This window comes from Globicephala melas, chromosome 20 (assembly GCF_963455315.2).
Source record: "Globicephala melas chromosome 20, mGloMel1.2, whole genome shotgun sequence".
Lineage (NCBI taxonomy): Eukaryota > Metazoa > Chordata > Mammalia > Artiodactyla > Delphinidae > Globicephala > Globicephala melas.
This window is the reverse complement of record NC_083333.1, coordinates 41,666,307-41,684,351: the sequence shown is the minus strand read 5'-3', so window position 1 is coordinate 41,684,351 and position 18,045 is coordinate 41,666,307. Positions and strand designations below refer to the sequence as shown.

At 52.4% G+C, this 18,045-nt stretch overlaps 1 protein-coding gene across 1 annotated transcript; it reads right to left on the bottom strand.

Annotated features, from left to right (window-relative positions):
* Nucleotides 1-1,356: 1,356 nt before the first annotated feature.
* On the bottom strand, nt 1,357-7,881 carry ORMDL3 (ORMDL sphingolipid biosynthesis regulator 3). The gene is made up of 4 exons (XM_030839748.2): nt 7,744-7,881; nt 4,248-4,447; nt 3,382-3,533; nt 1,357-2,956 (listed from the first exon to the last, which is right to left on the bottom strand). The coding sequence occupies exons 2-4, from the start codon at nt 4,419-4,421 to the stop codon at nt 2,821-2,823; spliced, it is 462 nt and encodes a 153-aa protein (XP_030695608.1). The 5' UTR covers nt 4,422-4,447; nt 7,744-7,881; the 3' UTR covers nt 1,357-2,820.
* Nucleotides 7,882-18,045: the final 10,164 nt, after the last annotated feature.

The following is an 18,045-nucleotide window of genomic DNA, read 5'->3' as shown; positions in this document are numbered from 1 at the left end:
GCCTGCCCTGCGGGACGCTCCACAGGCCCACCACGGGGCCAGCCTGACACAGCTGCTCCTCCCCCATTTCTGTTCAGCAGCAGCTCTTGTGTCCCCACCACGTTGGACCCTTCGGGCTCTCTTTCCTCCAAATCCTTCTTACTCTTTCCCCTTCCGTCAATCATTCCGCATCTCCTTCCCTTTCTTCAGGCTCCTCTGTCACCCTCCTGAGGCAGATCACCCCTCACAGTCTTCCTGGCCAACTTCCCCTAAGTCCCTTCTGGCTAGCCCAGGCACCTACTCACCCATGCTCCCTTCTCTGCCCCTGCCCCCATCATGGTGGCCAACTCTCCACTCATTCCCCACCTAGGAATTCATCTGGGTATATGGAAAGGCTGTGCCCAGGGCCCACAGTCCATCTCAGGGGCCACCCTCTTTTTTTGTCCTCAGCTACTCACCAAAAATGGAGGTTGAAAGAGTCCCCTCTGTGTAAGATCTCTGCATAGTTCCTGGCCACTGTGTCTCAGGAAATTATAATACGGGAATTGAAAAAAAAAACAAAAAAAACTGGAAAGCTAAGTGCCCCACCTGTCAGGCTTTTAGATAAGCCACATTATAGCTGGGGTGGAGGCAGACAGGCCAAAGGTAAGAAACCAACCCTTCCCTCCTCCTGGACCCAGGGAGCAGGTGGGAGATAGATGATAGACATACACAGATGATATACACAGATGATAGATATACACAGGTGACAGATATACACAGATGACAGATATACAGATGACAGATATACACAGATGACAGATATACACAGATGATAGATATACACAGATGACACTGCACTGAACGCGCTGTAAAGACTCCTCCCTCTCCTGGCCATGTGAGCCTCAGTAAGTCCTATTCCGTCCCACTCACGCTTATGGTGGGGAGAAGGAAGCAGGAAGATTCCTCTGAAGACACAAAGGCCAGGAGGAGATGCAGCCCTCCAAGCCAAGAAAGACAAGTGAAACAGGGCAGGAATTCAGAGGAAAGGACTGGGCACCCCTTGGGGCTCTGCCTTCTACATGAAGCCATTGCTGAACTGACCTCCTCCCTGGCCGTGTCACAAGCTATCCCTCTGCCAGCCCAGCCTGGCTGAAGCCCAGAGGTGTAAGTTCTGTCTGAGGACCAGCCAGGCGAAGTCCCAGAGCAAAATGCTGCTCTCTGGCCGGCTTACTGCCTCTGCCAGTTCCCCGCCAGCCCCTCCAGCTTGCTCTGCTGGAGGCAGCAGGAAAAGCAGAGGTCCCAGGGGCCCTCCCACCATCCAGGCAGAGGGTCAGACTGATGCTCCACACTGCCCCGTCTCCGCCCCCTCCAGGAAGCAGAGGCCAAACTCAGGGGAAATAGGAACACACTGTCCTTTATTTGTGTTTCTCAGAATACTGTACAAAGGGAGTAAAAATCCTATTCACACTTTGCTTAGAAAGATTTTGAGGTCAAAGTTCCTTATGATACGTGGGGCGGGGGTTGGGGGGACCAGGATGCAGAAAACAGGGCCAGTGACGCCACCACCGCCGCTGCCACCGCTCCCTCAGCGCCCTGGCACCCACACCTTCTCAGAAGTAACACGGACCCCAGTCAGGCTGGGGAGGGGAGAAGGCGGCTCCTTCCCGCCCCTGCAGGTCACCCCCTGCGCCTGCCACTGTCCCGCTTGAGAGGGACCATGCGGGACTCTGAAGCCCACCAAACCCCTTTGGAGGTGGCCTGATGGCCCCAAAGGTGCATGCCACACGAGAGGCCCTGCCCCAGCGCAGTCTGCACAAGGAGGTTACCGGGTGAAGGGCTGCAGGAGGGCCCCACCATTCATCATGTCTGTCCCATGTCCCCGCAGCCCTCACACCACTGCAGAGACGGGCGTCAAACTGGACCTGTGCTTACGATGACGCACAGGCCCCTTCCACCCATCTCCACCCCCTCATGCCAACCCCGGAGCTTCAAACCCATAGCCGCCTCCCTTCCCATTACCCCCACCATGCTGTGGGTAAGTGACCCTCCAAGACTGCCCCCTTCCCTGACCACTTCCCAAAGAATGAGGTTGGGTCTGTTCCCCCCACCACCCCGCATCTTACACGAAACCCCGCTGCTCTGCGGCCCCGTTGTTTTCAGTCTCAATTCACCCTCCCCACCCCTGCCCCCAGCCCCCTCCCCACCTCCACCAGGGCCAGAAGGCTGCAGCCCTGGCCCCCCACCTCTGGGACCAGGCCATGCACACTCAGCCCCATCCCCCCACATCTCCTTACCCTCCCCACCCGCACCTAGTACCCTGGGGGGTGCTGTACGGGAGCTGTCTGACTTGAATTAGACAATTCTCTACCCAGAGGGATGAGGCACGCTCACATAACTGCTTTCGTATAGATAAGCACACACTAAGTGTCATCCTAAAGACTTAAGAATTAAAGTGAAACAAACTAGAAGCTGTACCGTTCCCTCTGCCCTGCTCACGGGGGTTAAAGTGCTTTAGCAGGCCAAGGAGGCGCAAGCGAGCAGGGGGCTGCCCTGGCCTCTCGTCCGAACCTCATAGGTCTGTGTTCAGCCCAGGAGCCCAGCCCATTCCAGGAGCACCCCCATGAGGCAAAAGGAAAAGATCAAAAGAATCAGGAGGGGTCAGAGCCCCGGGGGGGGGGGCCCGGGGGGGCCCACCCCAAACTACTTCAAGTCTGCTACTGTGGGAAGTGAGGGGGAAACTAGGGCGCAGAGGCTCAGCCCCCAGCTCCGGCGGTGCCCGGCGGCTCCTTCTGTGTTCAGCGTCGCAGCACGGGCTCCTACCCCTCCCCTGCCATCCCACGCAGGGGAGGGGCTGCACCCTCAGTACTTATTGATTCCAAAAATCCGGACTCCATGGAGCTGCGGCAGCTTGGGGATGAGCACGCTCATCAAGGACACAGTGTTGAGGATGAAATGGATCTGGTCGTACTTGGTGTAGAAGCTGGTGAGGAAGTACCTGGGTGGGGAAGGTGGGGGGCAGGTATAAGACGCTGTTTGGAAGACGCCTTTCTCCCTCACTCCCTGGTCGGGGGAGGCAGATTCCTGACAGCCGAGGAGTTATGGGAAAGACCCCCCCAGAACAGAAGTAGGGTGGCAAGATCTGTGCAGCTAAAGAAGCCCCTGCTGACCCAGTCCCCTTGCTCTACCCCAAGCCCATGGGCCAAACTCACTGGCAGGAAGGAAGCCCCAACCGAGGAAAGACAGGACCAGGGAGGCACAGCCTGAGCCCAGTGTAAGACCCAGGCACACCCCAACCTTCCTTCCCTTGCTCATTCCTATGCCAAGAGCCACAGCTGGCGAGGGGTTTAAGCCTTGCAGGGCCCCAGGGTCCCCCAGGCCTCGGCCTTCCTGCTGGCGTCCCCCTCTCCCTAAGGCACTCACAGCACGATGGGTGTGATGGTCAGGAATTTCCGAGATGCCGTGAACTGCACTCCATAGTCCATCTGCTCCCAGTGGGTTAGCAGCCTCGCCTTGCCCTGGTCTGGGGTCTCAAAGGGGGTCCCCTTCACCGTGTGCAGGAAGATGTACATGCCCTGGAGGGAGGGGCCTTTGTTAGAGGACGCACAAGGCCGAAGGCCCTCCAGCTCAGCTCCTCCGCCCCAGCCACAGACGTGGGCTCCTGGCGATCTGCAGCCCCCTCCGCTGGGCAGGGGGATGCGGGCTGGAGGTCAGGTGGGAGGAGCTGGGAGCCTGGCCAGAAAATAAGGGGACCCACCGGGTGAGAGGGCAGGCCTGGCATGAGGAGAACTCCTGGGGAGGTGTCAGCCACAGAACCAGCATGGAGACGCCACCCTTCCAGCCCAGGGCTAGGCTCCCTGTGCCTGCCAGCTGGCAGGGGGCAAGCAGATGGGAAGGAACGAGGCCCCTGCTTGCCCACCAAAAGAATACCAGGGAGCAAGCAGGCAGCGAGGGAGCAGAGAGGGGCAAGAGGAAAAGATGCTCTGAGATCCTAACTCGGAAAAGAGGCATTTCTGCCCCAGGCTAGGACCTGGGTCCTCTGGACTCTTTAGGGCCCTTAGTTCAGCTCTCCGTGGCCCATCTTCCAGGTCCACAAGTCACCCCATCCTAGAGGTGTGGACCTATCTGCAGATTTTATTCCAATAAAGAGGAGTGGGGCAGAAAGAAGAGGGTGGGGTCCGGGCTCTGCTGACACGTGCCGTCAGCAGGTCACCCTGACGTCTGGCCCAGGTCTGGCGGGCTCCCATCCTCCCCAGCCCCAGCAAAGGCAGGCAGCAACAGGTCCTCACCATGTTGTGGATGAGGTTGGTGAGGGTCCAGACGACGGGGACGCTCACAAAGGGAATGCTGAGCAGCACGACGTGGAGGAGCCCGATGGCCAGCACGTAGGACAGCCAGATGCCACGGCTGTTCATCACCCGCGTGTTGGGGTTCACCTCGCTGTGTGCTGTTCCCACATTCATCCTGCTGCCCCTCTCCTGCCACCGTTCTGCAAACAAGCAGCACAGGTGAGACAGGTCACACCACTTTCCCTGCCCTCTCACACCCTCCAAATCCTGCAGGGAAGGAGGCTCTGCTCTCCCCGAGAACTCCAAGCAGGTCTACCATTTTGATTCTCAAGCGAGGAGGCCAGAGAAAGTCCATGTAGACTTAACTCTATTCATTTCTCACTGCTGGGTTGGGATGAACACCAGGCTGCTCCGCACATAGTCCGATCAGGACAGTGCCCTTCCAGGCACTGGGACTGCCTGGGTGGATAGGTCATCAAGAGGCATGGAGCCCCAGAGTCAAGAAACCACTGCCCATCCCGCAATCTCACCCTCCAGAGGGTCCTCTTCCCACGAAGCCCAGGGGAGGGGAGAAGAGGCCTGTGCCCTTAGAATCACTCGGCATAACCCCTGCTGGACTCCGTCTTGCTGAGGGTCTGATATAAGACACCTCCACCCCTGAGCCCCCCCCCTCCCGTTACAAGGAATAAAAGGAGATGAGAACAGTCAGTAGTGGATAAAATATTTAGGGGGTCATTGCTTCTACCCATCTCCCCTAATTCTCCAATCCTGGGTATGACTGGCAGCGTAGAAAGAGAGGGAAAGGGAAGAAAAGAGAAAACACACTAGAGACGAACTTTGCCCAGACCTGGAAGCTGCCTTCTTGGTGACACAAAACAACCCGTCCAGATGTTTCATCCATTTGGCAGCCACTCAGGCTACCCCTTCGTGATGCCACCCATTTTGCTGCCAAACTACCAGGGCCCTTTTCCCCACCAGAGGAGAGGCAAGGATAGAGAACACAGCCAACACCTACAGCTCCCACGGGTGGCTGGAGCCCACATCAACATACCTCTCCCAGGGACACAAAACCACACCTGTGGCCTCTCTCCTACCCCCCCCCTTTTCTCTCTGCCCACCCATCGTCACCTGGGCCTCCTTTCCCAGCACCTGTTTCCAGGTGTAAGTTAGCACCATGCCTTCCCCTGCCCAGCTCTAAGGGCAGAAGCCCTGCAGCAGGAGGAACCAGGAGGGCTGCCCTTGATGCCCATGAAACAACGCAGCCCAGCTGCATTCCTGGATGCAGGTAAGGAGGGGAACGAGCAGCCCCATGTCCAGAGCTGAGCTGTCCCCAGATCCCTGAGGGCCCTGAGGGCTCTGTGACCAGCAGGAGGTGGGGACAGATGGCACCTTTGTACTGGCTCTCCTCCCTAGCTGAGGGAAGATCCTGCCTGATAAAGACCCTAAGGTCATCACCATGATAACAGCCCCATCTTTCCTGGGGATACAGATGAGGGCATCCTGGAAGTGCCCAGAAGGTCACCTCCCTCACCCTGCTGCAACAAACCCCCTCAGAATCGGTTGCCCTCTATCTCTGGCTAGGATCACAGAGTCTGCAAAGGAGCCGATTCTCAAGAATCAGTTCCCTACTTCCAGGATAATGGGAACAAGTTTCCTCCTTTCAGATGGCTCCAAGCTTAAAGACCTCAGGGGAAATGTGACCCACAACACACTTTCCCAACATACAAACACATGAGATGGTCCAGGGTGCATCCAAAAGTAGCGATGCTCCTGGGACCCACCAGCTCGACCCATCAGGCTGGATCACTGGGCCTAAGAGAAACCCAAGGAACCAGAAAACCAGGAGTGGCTCAGGTGTTTACCTTCCGAGGGCCTTAGGGCTTCAGTTACCCTACCAGAGCTCCTGGGACACCTACTGCACAAAAGCCTCCACCTGGTGGACAGGGTGGTCGGGGAGACTTGGCTAGGAAGTGAGGGCTCTGAAGGACTTCATTACTGACGAAGGAGAGAGAAAGAATTCCCCAAGTTGACCAGACACTGCTGCCCCTCCCCACTTCTCCCTAACCTAGACCCTCAAGGGTGTAGGAGTAGCTAGACCTCTAGTCCTCCCTAGTGTTTTGTCCAGGAGTGCTAAGAGCCTTGCTGAGTTCCAGATCATCCTACACTCCTTTCTGGCTGTATCAGGGCATCCAAAGAAGCCTGATGAGTCTAGGAGGGGCCCAGACCTATGACTTAAATGACACCCTGGGAAGCTTCTTCCTGAAACCTGAACACTAAGTGCCCTGAGAACAAAACATCTCAGGAGCCCACCCCCCCAAAAGAGGCCCCCCCCCAAAAAAGAAAAAAACAGAAGAGGTCAATAAACTAAGAAAAAGACTGGAAGCAAGAAGCACTCTTGAGACTTTTGTGTGACTAAGGGTACATATCACCACTGCTAGTGAAATAAGCAACTCCCCTGGCCCAGAAGGGGAGAAATGGAGAGAAGAAGCTGTTGGAGAGAGAGTAGGCGCACAGCAGCTGAGCCTGAAAAGTTCTGCTGCCACCGCTGGCAGCGGGCAGGTGGCTGCCTGTGTCAGTCCCTGATGTGGTTTCACAACCTGCCTCAAACCAGAGCCTGCAGCAACTTTGTTCTGTTAACTACTTTCTTGCCGGTAACTCTTTCCTACTAATTCCCTCCCTTCCTCTCTGGCTCCGTATACAAATATCTCTGCCTAGCCAGTCTGTCAGACACCTAAGCCGAGGCCACAGTGCCAGCAGCCAGGTGAGCGCTTCCTAATCTCTCCCCCAAGTAAGGGCAGCAAATCTTTCGCCTTCTGGGGTGAGAAGCACAAAGCCTGCAACCTGGACCCCAACGGGGAGTCCCCGGCAGCACGCCACAGTGCCATTTTCATTCCGCCCACCCCACAACCCGCAGGGCCACAGTCGTTCACCTCGCAGCTCCGGCTCTGCCTCCCGGACTCGGGGTGGCGGTGGGAATGGAAAAACGGCGAGTACAGGAGGGAACCCACACTAGCACGGGGAGAGGGTGAAGCGAGGAGGCGGAGTTTTCACTATTGTTGGGGTTTTCTGAGTGGGACTTCAAGCCGAAGTGGGGAGCCTCCGCTCCGTTCCCCAGCCTGGGACCTCGCACTCGGAGCCTGGCCCGGTCCGGAGCCCCACCTCCACCCCCACGCGTTCACCCAGCCCTAGAAGCGAACAAACCTTTATCCCCGAAGCCCAGCCTCTCCCCGCCCCCCACCCCCAGACCGAGCACTCCTCTTCTACGCCCCATCCCGGGCCTCCGCCCGCACTTTCCCCTTTGGGCATCCCTTCGACTGATGCACGCCCCCCCCCGCCCCCCGCTCGGCTGACGCACCCCCTCCACCTCCGCTCACCCTGTCCCGGTCCCCTCCAGCCACGGGCGCCTCCCCAGCAGCCCCCACCTCCTTTCCCGTCCCGCCTCTAGCCCCAGGAGGCTCCCGGTTTGGCCACTCCGAAGCCGCCCGTCCGAACTCACCGTGCGCGGCCGGAGCTCGAGGCCCGGGAGGGGTGCCCGGGGGCGAGGGCCGCGGCTGCTCCAGCAGCTGTAATAAGCCGCGGCGGCAGCCACCCCGCTGGCAGCTCCGGCCGAATCAACGACCCGCGCCGGCCCCCATTACGTCACCGCCCAGCGCCGGCCCGCCCGCCGCCTCCTGGGAGTTGTAGTTTTCTTTTTAACCCCTGCTCCAGCCCAGGCCTCGCTGGGGCCGCACGGAGCTTTCAATAGCAAGAGAAACAAAGATCAGATGGTATCGCTTTGGCGCATGGCAATGCCTGTTTCGGCGTCTGCGCGCTGCTTGTGGGGTTTACTCTTGCCCGATTTTGCTGGCGAGGAAACTTGGAGTTTTAAGTAGCTTGCACAGCCCCTGGCTGGGTCCCCCCAGAAATTCTGACTTCAAGTCAGAGTTTTTCATCTACACCTCGCTGCCTCTGCCCTGGCCCTCCAGAAATCGACTGGCTCAGCCGGTGCTGGGCGCTCCTGGAAGCGGGCTTTTCACAACGTTGCTTAGGATGAGAGTCTGCAGGGCAGAGAACGCAGTCCACAGCCTGTCTGCTCCTCAGTTACACCTGACCCAGGCTGGCCTGGGCCAGGTCCCATCCTCGGCCTCCCCACATTAGAAGTTGGAAGAGGACTTGGGAAGACGACCTGATGAATAGCCAAGACCCTGAGTCCCAGCCCCTGGTCAGATGTTTGGCTTTGGGTGGGAGGCTCTCGGATCTGCACTTTTCACCTCTGCATTCTCTAAAGGCAAGGGCCCAGATTTTCCTGTCAGGTAGACTTAGCAGGCACTGCTTCACCAGCAGTGTCACCCTGGGCAAATAACTTGTCTTAATCTCCAATTCCATGCCTGTGAAAACCTACCTCCGAGGTTGTGGGAATTCAGAAGAATGTATGTATAGCAGCTGTTGCGTGGTAGGAAGCTGTTGCTCTAGGAGGTTGAACTAAACGACTCTTGAGGTCTCCTGGGTCACTCCCACTCTCCATGTCACCAAGAGTGCCTTGTTTGAGGAGTTTCCAATCCCCCGACCCAGGTTCTAAGTCCACTCTATGCACAACAGGGCTGGAATAGCAGGGTCAGGTGATGTCATGACACGCCAATCTGACTGGCTGTAAACACACACTGAAGGTGAGGGGACAAAAAGGAGAATACTGGCCCAGCGAACCTGGGGAGCACTCCTCTTGTGACCTCACCCACCCCTCCCCAAGGGGGCTTCCAGGGAACAGCTGTCACAAAGCAGGAGTGGGGCCCCCAGAGGCACCTAGTGGCCACCAAGCAGGTGGATATCTGAAACACTCAGAGCAGGACAGGCAGCTTCTCGAATATTTCCAGGGACAGTAGCCCAAGAGCACTCAGCCCAAGACCTAAATGGTCACCCCAGAGTCTGAAAAATTTTTGCTGTGTCTTACAGAAGTTCCTACTGGTAGGGAGAGGCCCCTTTCCTTACAGTCAGCCTTGTGAAGAAATAAGCAAAAACTGAGTATTGTCCTTTCCTTAGAAGCCTCCCCAGTATTGAGGCAAAAAAAAAAATCTCTTGGGCTTCCCTGGTGGTGCAGTGGTTGAGAGTTTGCCTGCCGATGCAGGGGACACGGGTTCGTGCCCCGGTCCGGGAAGATCCCACATGCCATGGAGCGGCTGGGCCCGTGAGCCATGGCCGCTGAGCCTGCGCGTCTGGAGCCTGTGCTCTGCAACGGCAGAGGCCACAATAGTGAGGCCCGCGTACAGCAAAAAAAAAAAAAAGTCTCTTATTTTTCCCAAAGTGAGCCTACTTGTCTCCTTCGACTTTTCTCTGGGATTCTTCCGTCTTCCCCGAAGTTGATCAAGCTCTCTGATCTTTGCCAGTTTCCTCACTCTCTGTGAAGTTCAGTGACCCAGACTGGATCCATGTCTCAAATAAGGGTCTGACTAATGCATAGTCTTAACAGAAAGATTATTGGACATGCCATGCCCTATTAATAGCTCCTGTTATCAAGGGTTTGTTGTTTTTTATCTTTCACAACAGGAATGAACAGAGTACTGACTCACTCTAGGTTTGTGGTAAATTGTGGATCACTTTCTGCTTAATTTAGCCTGAGTCCCGGTCATCATCTTTCTCCTCTAGCTCTCTGCCTTCATAATTATCACGTCTTCACCAAACATCCTTCAGCCTTGAATAGGCCTAAGTACTTAGAATGAGTGACAGCACTCTTGTGTGGTGCTGGGCATGCATAACCCCTTGGACAGACACTTGGTGATCTGTGCCAAGAGGCTGAACGATTGTTCAGGCCTCAGAGCCATGATTCCATTTCTGGTAGCATATTCTAAGGAAGTACGTACCATGCACTATGTGCGAAGATCTTTATTCCAACGTTAGTTATAACAATGGAAAACTGAAAGCAACCCAAATGCCCAAGAAAAAAATAATCGTACTATATCCATTCGGTGACATAGTAGGAAGCCATATAATAAGCAGTATAGGAAAATGTTTGCTAAGTTAGATGAAAAGATCAGGATACAAAATAGCATGAGCTGGGAGTTCCCTGGCGGCCCAGTGTTTAGGACTTGGGGCTGTCACTGCCATGGGCCCGGGTTCAATCCCTGGTCAGGGAACTAAGATCCCACAAGCCCTGCCCCACAGGACGGCCAAAAAAATATATATGTATATAGCCTGAGCATTCTCCAGGGGTGCAGTCAGCAAAACAAACACAATTCCCTTATTAACAAATAAATTGGAAGAAAAAAAGGAAAGGGAGAGACTTACACTTAAAAGAAATTAAGCAATCTGTCAACCAAAAACCTTATCTGGGTCCTCATTCAAGCAAACCAACTTTTAAAAATATATATATTTTATTAAATTATTGAGGAAATTTGAACACTAACTATTCAAATTGATGATCTTAATGAAATATACATTTTAAGGCATGATATGGTGCTGTGGTAATTTTTTCAATAAAAAACCTCGGGCTTCCCTGGTGGTGTAGTGGTTAAGAGTCCGCCTGCCAGTGCACGGGACATGGGTTTGAGCCCTGGTCCGGGAAGATCCCACATGCCGCGGAGCAACTAAGCCCGTGAGCCACAACTACTGAGTCCGCGAGCCACAGCTACTGAGCCCGCGTGCCACACTACTGAAGCCCCTGTGCTTAGAGCCCGTGCTCCGCAACAAGGGAAGCCACCACGATGAGCAGCCTGCGCACCACAACGAAGAGCGGCGCCCGCTTGCCACAACTGGAGAGAGCCTGCGCACAGCAGCAAAGACCCAATGCAGTCAAAAATAAAATAAATACATTAAAAAATAATAATAAATAAATAAATAACCTCCTTATCTTTTGGAGATAAATACTAAAATATGTGTGGATGAAATGATATGATGACTGGATTTGCTTCAAAATCATCGGGGCTGGGAATGGGGGAAGGGATTAAAAGAAACAAGTTGGGCCATGAGGTGATAATTATTGAAACTGGGGGAGGGGAACATGAGATTCTGTTTGAAATTGTCCATAATAAGTTTTTATAAACCTGCATATGCATTAACGATTCTGATGAGACAAAATAGAGTAACACTGGTAAGATCCTGGCCCCAGACTGCCAGGGTTCAACTCCCATCTCCTGTAGTTACCAGCTGTGTGACCTTAGGCAAGTCACCGAACCTCTCTGTGCTGCCGTTCCTAAAAATGAAGGATGTTGATGATCATGGTGATACCCACCTCATGTTGTTGTGAAGATTAAATGGGTCATTAAGTGTGAAGCATTTAGAACAATTCCTGGCACACAGTGAGTACTCTATATATGTATCAACTTTTGTTAATCCGTTCCACATTTGAGTGATATTTGAGCATCTACTTTACTAGGCTGTGGAAATTCAATAAAATAAAAACAGATCTTGTGTTAGGATGGAGGGTTTGGGGGTGATCTTTTTCATTCTCTAGTTTCAAACTTTGTGTAATGTGAGATTATTCGTTTTAAATTTTTTATGAAAACTGTTTGTGTTTTTAAAACAGAGTGAGTCACCTTTGCAGGCTCTCCCAGCCCTCTGGGAGCTCCTTAGTCTGCTCAAGTAGACGTGTTCCCAGCCTTGGGGTATTTCCACCTGGCAGGGTGGTGTGGCCTCTGCTTGCCATAGATACACTGTGTGGGCCAAGATAGCAAACACGGGCAGGGTAATAAGCTGGGAGTACATTCCTGGGGTGATGGTAGTGGTGGGAGGTGAGGAGGTGGGGCATCAAGAAACAGAGCCCCTTCTTCTGACCCCTGGGGGAATGAATGGCACCCCTCCATTCTTACCACCTCCTACTCCGCTCCAATTCACTCTTGCTACCCTCCGGCTCCCCCCACCTCACCTCCCCCCTTCCCAAAGGGGAGGTTTTGAGGTCACACCCAGAGCAAGTGCGACGAAGCAAGGAGCTGTTTATTTCGTTGGCAGTTGTTTTTATTTGGGTGGGGGTACCATGGGCGTGTAGTGGCAGCGGAAGGGAGGGGGCAGTGATTCTGAGCAGACAGAGCACTGAGAGCTACCAAGCTGATGAGAAACAGGAGGAGGTGCCGGGACGGGCAGCATCGCCAGTGGGCACTCCGCTCTCCTCCCCTCGCCCAGCCCTGTGGTTAGCTATTTTGGGCTGCAGAGGGAAAGAGTCAAGCCTGCCAGGGCCTCCAGGGCCAGAGCCAAGGCCAGAGAACCAGAACCTCCCTCTGGGAACCAAGAGCAGCCTGTTCTTTAGGAACCCCTCAATCTGCATATTCTCTGATACAGACAATTGAGATTTTCTCTCATGAAATAAAAACAGTTTAGAAAACTGTAAATATTACAGATCAAAAGGGCAATGGATATAAAAACAGTAGCTTCAGGAAAAGCTCCCCTCACATCCTTCCAGTCGCATTACTACCCTTAGCAGGCCTCACCTCTTTAGAAATTCTGGGCGGTCACTGCCCCAGATCAGCTTCCTCCTCTTCCTAACACAGCTCCTCCTTCAGTGACAATCACAGCCAACATTATGAGCGTTTGCTGTGTTCCAGGCACTGGGCAAAGGCTTTTACGTACATAAGCTCTCTTAATCTTTAAAACGGCCCTGCAAAGTAAGTATTTTTATTATCTCCACTTTACAAATGAGGAAACTGCCGTACAGTGAGTTTAAATATTTTGCCGAGGGTCACACAACTAGGAGTGGCATTTCTCCCAAAAGTCAATCCTGGACACAAACACACTCCTCCAACCATGAGTCCCTCATGTTTCCACAGGTGCCCCGTAAAGACTTCTCTCCCGGGCTTCCCTGGTGGCGCAGTGGTTGAGAGTCTGCCTGCTAATGCAGGGGACACGGGTTCGAGCCCTGGTCTGGGAGGATCCCACATGCCACGGAGCAACTGGGCCCGTGAGCCACAACTAGTGAGCCTGTGCGTCTGGAGCCTGGGCTCCGCAACAAGAGAGGCCGCGATAGTGAGAGGCCCGCACACCGCGATAAAGAGTGGCCCCCGCTCGCCCCAACTAGAGAAAGCCCTCACGCAGAATGGAAGACCCAACACAGTCAAAAATAAAAAAAAATAAGTAAATAAATAAATAATATTAAAAAAAAAAAAAAGACTTCTCTCCTATACTGAGGGTGCTGTATTTAAGTTACCTTTTACACATCCGCTTCCCCTGGAGGCTGCCTGCTTCATATTTCTTACTCATATTTGCACTTCCTGCATATACTGAGTCCTCAGTGAACATTAGCTGAGGGAGGTAATAGACCCATACATCCCAAACTACAGTCACACCAAGCCCCTAACCATTCTCAGAACACACCTTACTCTTTCTTGCTCGTGTCTCAGCCTACAATGCCTTCGTCCATCTGGTAGACTCCTACTTGTCCCGCAAGGCCACCCCTCACCTGTCACCTTCTCTGTGAAGCCTTCCCCAACTGTCCAAACAGAATCCACTGCTTCTCCTCTAGGCTCCTCCGACGCCTGCAAACACCTCAACTAGAGCCCACCCTAGGCTATCAGGGGGCTGTGTTTGTGCTCACATCCATCTTCACCATTGTCTGGGGGCTGTTCTACTTCTCTCTGCATCCCCAAGGCCTAAGGAGCCCAGGAGGTGTGCGTTGAACAAATGAGAGAGTACATCGGAGGATGGGAGCAGGAGATGTATACACCCTTGTCAGTTTCCGCGAGGAACAGGAATGGCAGAGGCCTTTGCTGCCCCTCCAGCCCACACTGCCTAGGAGACTGGCGTTAGATGGGTCCCTGGCTGACATGATGGATAAAGTAGCCAGCCCTCCTGCTTTCCTTTTGACCCCCTTCTACCCATGCTGGATCTGGGAGCTTCCAACATCAGGCAGATAGGGTCCTAGAAGCCTGCTGAACTTCCTTCCAAGGTCACATCTTTGGGGCATGGAGTTACTCCCCTTGGAGGAAGGAGTTGTGACTCAGTCGGCCCAGGGTGGGGGCCTGAAGGACCTACTTTCTGGGACCCTGAACTTGGGAGCCAGGCCCTGACGTGCCTCAACCTCTTCCCTGTCCCACCATCATAGACACATTGAACATCAGGCTGGCAGGGATCTCAGAGGCCATGAGGTCCAGAGAACCGAAGGCCCAAGGGGATTGGGAAGGGATGTGCCCAGTGACACAAATGTCTGATGATCTTGGGCTCCTCCAGGCATAGCTCCTTCAGTCCCATGCTCTGGCGTCCACCCAGGCCCTCATCACCTCCCACCTGGACTGTTGCAGTAACTGGTCTCATCACCTCCCACCTGGACTGACCCCTGGGGGATCAGTCACCTGCATATGCCCTCATCACCTCCCACCTGGACTGTTGCAGTAACTGGTCCCTCTTCCACCAATACATCCCTCACAGAGCCAGCAACGTGATCCAAATATCAAAGGTAATTTTAAAACCCTTCAATCGGGCTTCCCTGGTGGCGCAGAACCCATGCTCCGCAACGGGAGAAGCCACTGCAGTGAGAAGCCTGCACGCAGCAACAAAGACCCAATGCAGTCAAAAATAAATAAATAAATTTATTAAAAAAAAATAACCGTCAATCCATCAGCCATAGAACCAAGTCCTAAATCTTACATGGTGTATAAGACCACAGGGATCTGGTCCCTTTCCACTTTAACTGCAGCCTTTGACACCACCCCTTCTGCTCTACTGTCTAGGAGAAGCCAAGCCTTCTTGTGCTCCCTTGACCCTGCACATACTCTGCTGCTTCACCTGATGAACCGAGCCTTAAAGACCCAGCTCAAATGCTACTCCTTGGTAAAGCCTTCCCTAACATCCTGGAAAAGTTAGTGTATCAGGTAGGAATGCTCTCAGTTAAAAGCAACAGAAAACCCAAGCAAAGGAATTTTTGTGACCCTAGGTTGCCATCAGAATCTCTTAAGGATCTTTAAAAAGTCCCATCACTGTACACATGCCAGATCAATTTAATCAGAATCTCTGAGGTGGACCCAGGCATCCGTAATTTTCAAAACCTCCCACATTCGAATGTGCGGCCAAGTTGAGAAGCACTGAAAGAAGCAGGAGATTATTTTTCTCACATAGTGAGTCCAGAGGTGGGCAGCTGCCTGTGTCGGTTGAGCGGCTCAGCAATATCCAGGCCGATGTCTCAGTGATACGCTTCACCTTTCCTTTTGGCTTTGCTGCCTCGAGGTCACAAAAGACTGTGGTTGACCCTTCATGTTCAAAGCCTAAAGAAAGCTGTACAGAGAAGGGGAGGGCCCAAACCACCCTCTTTTATGAGCAAATCAAAGACTGTCCTAGAAACCCCTTTAGCAGACTTCTGTTTAGACGTCATTGATCACAGTGGACCACGCCCAGCTGCCAAGGTGTCTGGGAAAGTGGACGAGATTTCTGACAAACTGAGAGGACCAGTCAGCTCTGTCATGAGGGTCGGAGCACATCGCTACTCCCAAAACACTGTGTGTTATCAAGGAAGGAGCTTAGGAATGGATACTGAAGGGTGGCAGAAGACACCACCCCAGGGGCTTCCCTGGCTGTGCAGTGGTTAAGAAGCCGCCTGCCAATGCAGGGGACACGGGTTCGAGCCCTGGTCGGGGAAGATCCCATACCCCGTGGAGCAACTAAACCCGTGCGCTACAACTACTGCAAGCCCATGTACCTAGAGCCCGTGCTCCACAACAAGAGAAGCCACTGCAGTGAGAAGCCCACGCGCAGCAACAAAGAGTAGCCCCCGCTCGCCGTAACTAGAGAAAAGCCCACGCGCAGCAACGAAGACCCAACACAGCCAAAAATAAAATAAATTTATAAAAAAAAAATACACCACCTCAAAATATGCCACTTGGGCTTAAGGATTATTTTGAGCAGATGCAAGAAGAGCATTCTAATCTCCCCTTTTCTTTCAGAAAACAGGAGACCAAACTCCCATGTGAAAGATGCCCTCCCTGTATGGGGAGAAAAGAAACGTTCTTCAATGGAGAATCAAAGCCAAGAGAATTCTGTACAAACAGGCCTTGTTAAAATAGTTTTTCCCTTCCTTTAAGCTCCCCGTATATTTTAGTCACTTCGCTACAATCACTGCTCTTTATTCAACCTAGTATAAAAGTATTAATGTTTTGCCACTTCCCTAGGTCTCCATTTCCTTATGAGGGCTCCCGTGTCATTAATATAAATTTTTTAAAAAAATTTTTAATTGAAGTATAGTTGATTTTTTTTTTTTTTTTTTGGCCGCACCACACACCTTGCAGCATCTTAGTTCCCCGACCAGGGATGGAACCCGCGGCCCCCTGCAGTGGAAACGCAGAGTCCTAACCACTGGACCGCCAGGGAAGCCCCATTGAAGTCAAGTTGATTTACAGTGTTTCAGGTGCACAGCAAAGTGAATCAGTTACACACACAGTAGGACTTTACAGTAGGACCTTGTTGTTTATCTTTTTTGTATATAGTAGTGCGTATCTGTTAATCCCAAATCCCCAATTTATCCCTCCCCCTCCAAGACATAGAAATGTGTACGCTTTTCTACTGTTCATCTGTTTTATGGTACTTTAATTCCCAAGCCCACCTGAAAAGCCCTAACTGGGTAGAGGTTAAAATGTCGCCCCCCCGTCCCCCAACAACACTAGCAGAGTCTGCCACAGTGACTTAACCTCTCTCTGGGCTTCACAGCTCTGGGCTTCACACATTGGTTCTGGCAGACATCACATTAAAGGCACTGTGCGGACGTGTGTCCACACGTCCACGTCTCCCTCTAGACCGGCAGTTCTTTTTTTTTTATTCTTTCAAAATGGCCCCACACTGTTTTATTTCAGCCCTCAAACAACATAAAGAGGTAACACCTTCTGATGCCATGCAACTAACAATAAAGGAACAAAAAAATATTTTATTTTATTTTTTTATTGGAGTATAATTGCTTTACAATGTTGTGTTGGTTTCTGCTGTGGAACAAAGTGAATCAGCTATATGTATATATATATCCCCTCCCTCTTGGACCTCCCTCCTCCCATCCCACCCCTCTAGGTCATCACAGAACATCGAGCTGATCTCCCTGTGCTATACAGCAGTTTCCCACTAGCTATCTTTTTTACACATGGTAGTGTATATATGTCAATGCTACTCCTTCAATTCATCCCACCCTCACCATCACCCCCTGTGTCCACAAGTCCGTTCTCTACATCTGCATCTCTTTTCCTGCCCCGCAAATATGTTCATCGGTACCATTTTTCTAGGTTCCACATCTATGCGTTAATAGACGATATTTGTTTTTCTCTTTCTGACTTACTGCACTCTGTATGACAGACTCTAGATTCATCCACATCGCTACAAATGACCCAACTTCGTTCCTTTCTATGGCTGAGTAATAAGGGAACGAAAAACATATTAAAAACGCAGTCTTTGAAAGGCTGCTCACAGCAGTAGGTTGGCAGCAGTGGTAAGTATTTCTGGCCAATGGCTTCCAACAAGAGGGGTCTGAACGAACCCCCTCATCTCAGCAAAAGAGCTCCCACACTTTCCCTCGATAGTTTACACACTCTGCGTCACGAGTGCCACGCCACTACACTCACCAGACTTTTGGAGTTCACATCTTTAAACATGTTGTGCATAATCGCAACAAAAACTGAAAACAAAACTGTGGCAGAAAAGTAAACAAATCCAGTGTTTCCAGTAAGGCATCAGGGAATCACTGCTGGCTGCGCCCTTCATTTCACCAGTTTAAAGAAAAGTTTGATTTACGTCTCTCAGCAAACCCAATATTCAGAAGCTTAACCAGCAGCCTCAAGTTAAAAGTTTAAAAGACAGTCCTCCTTTCTTTTGGTAAATGGTTCATATACAACATGAAATCAAGTTCTACTTTATTTAAAAAAACTGAGTATTT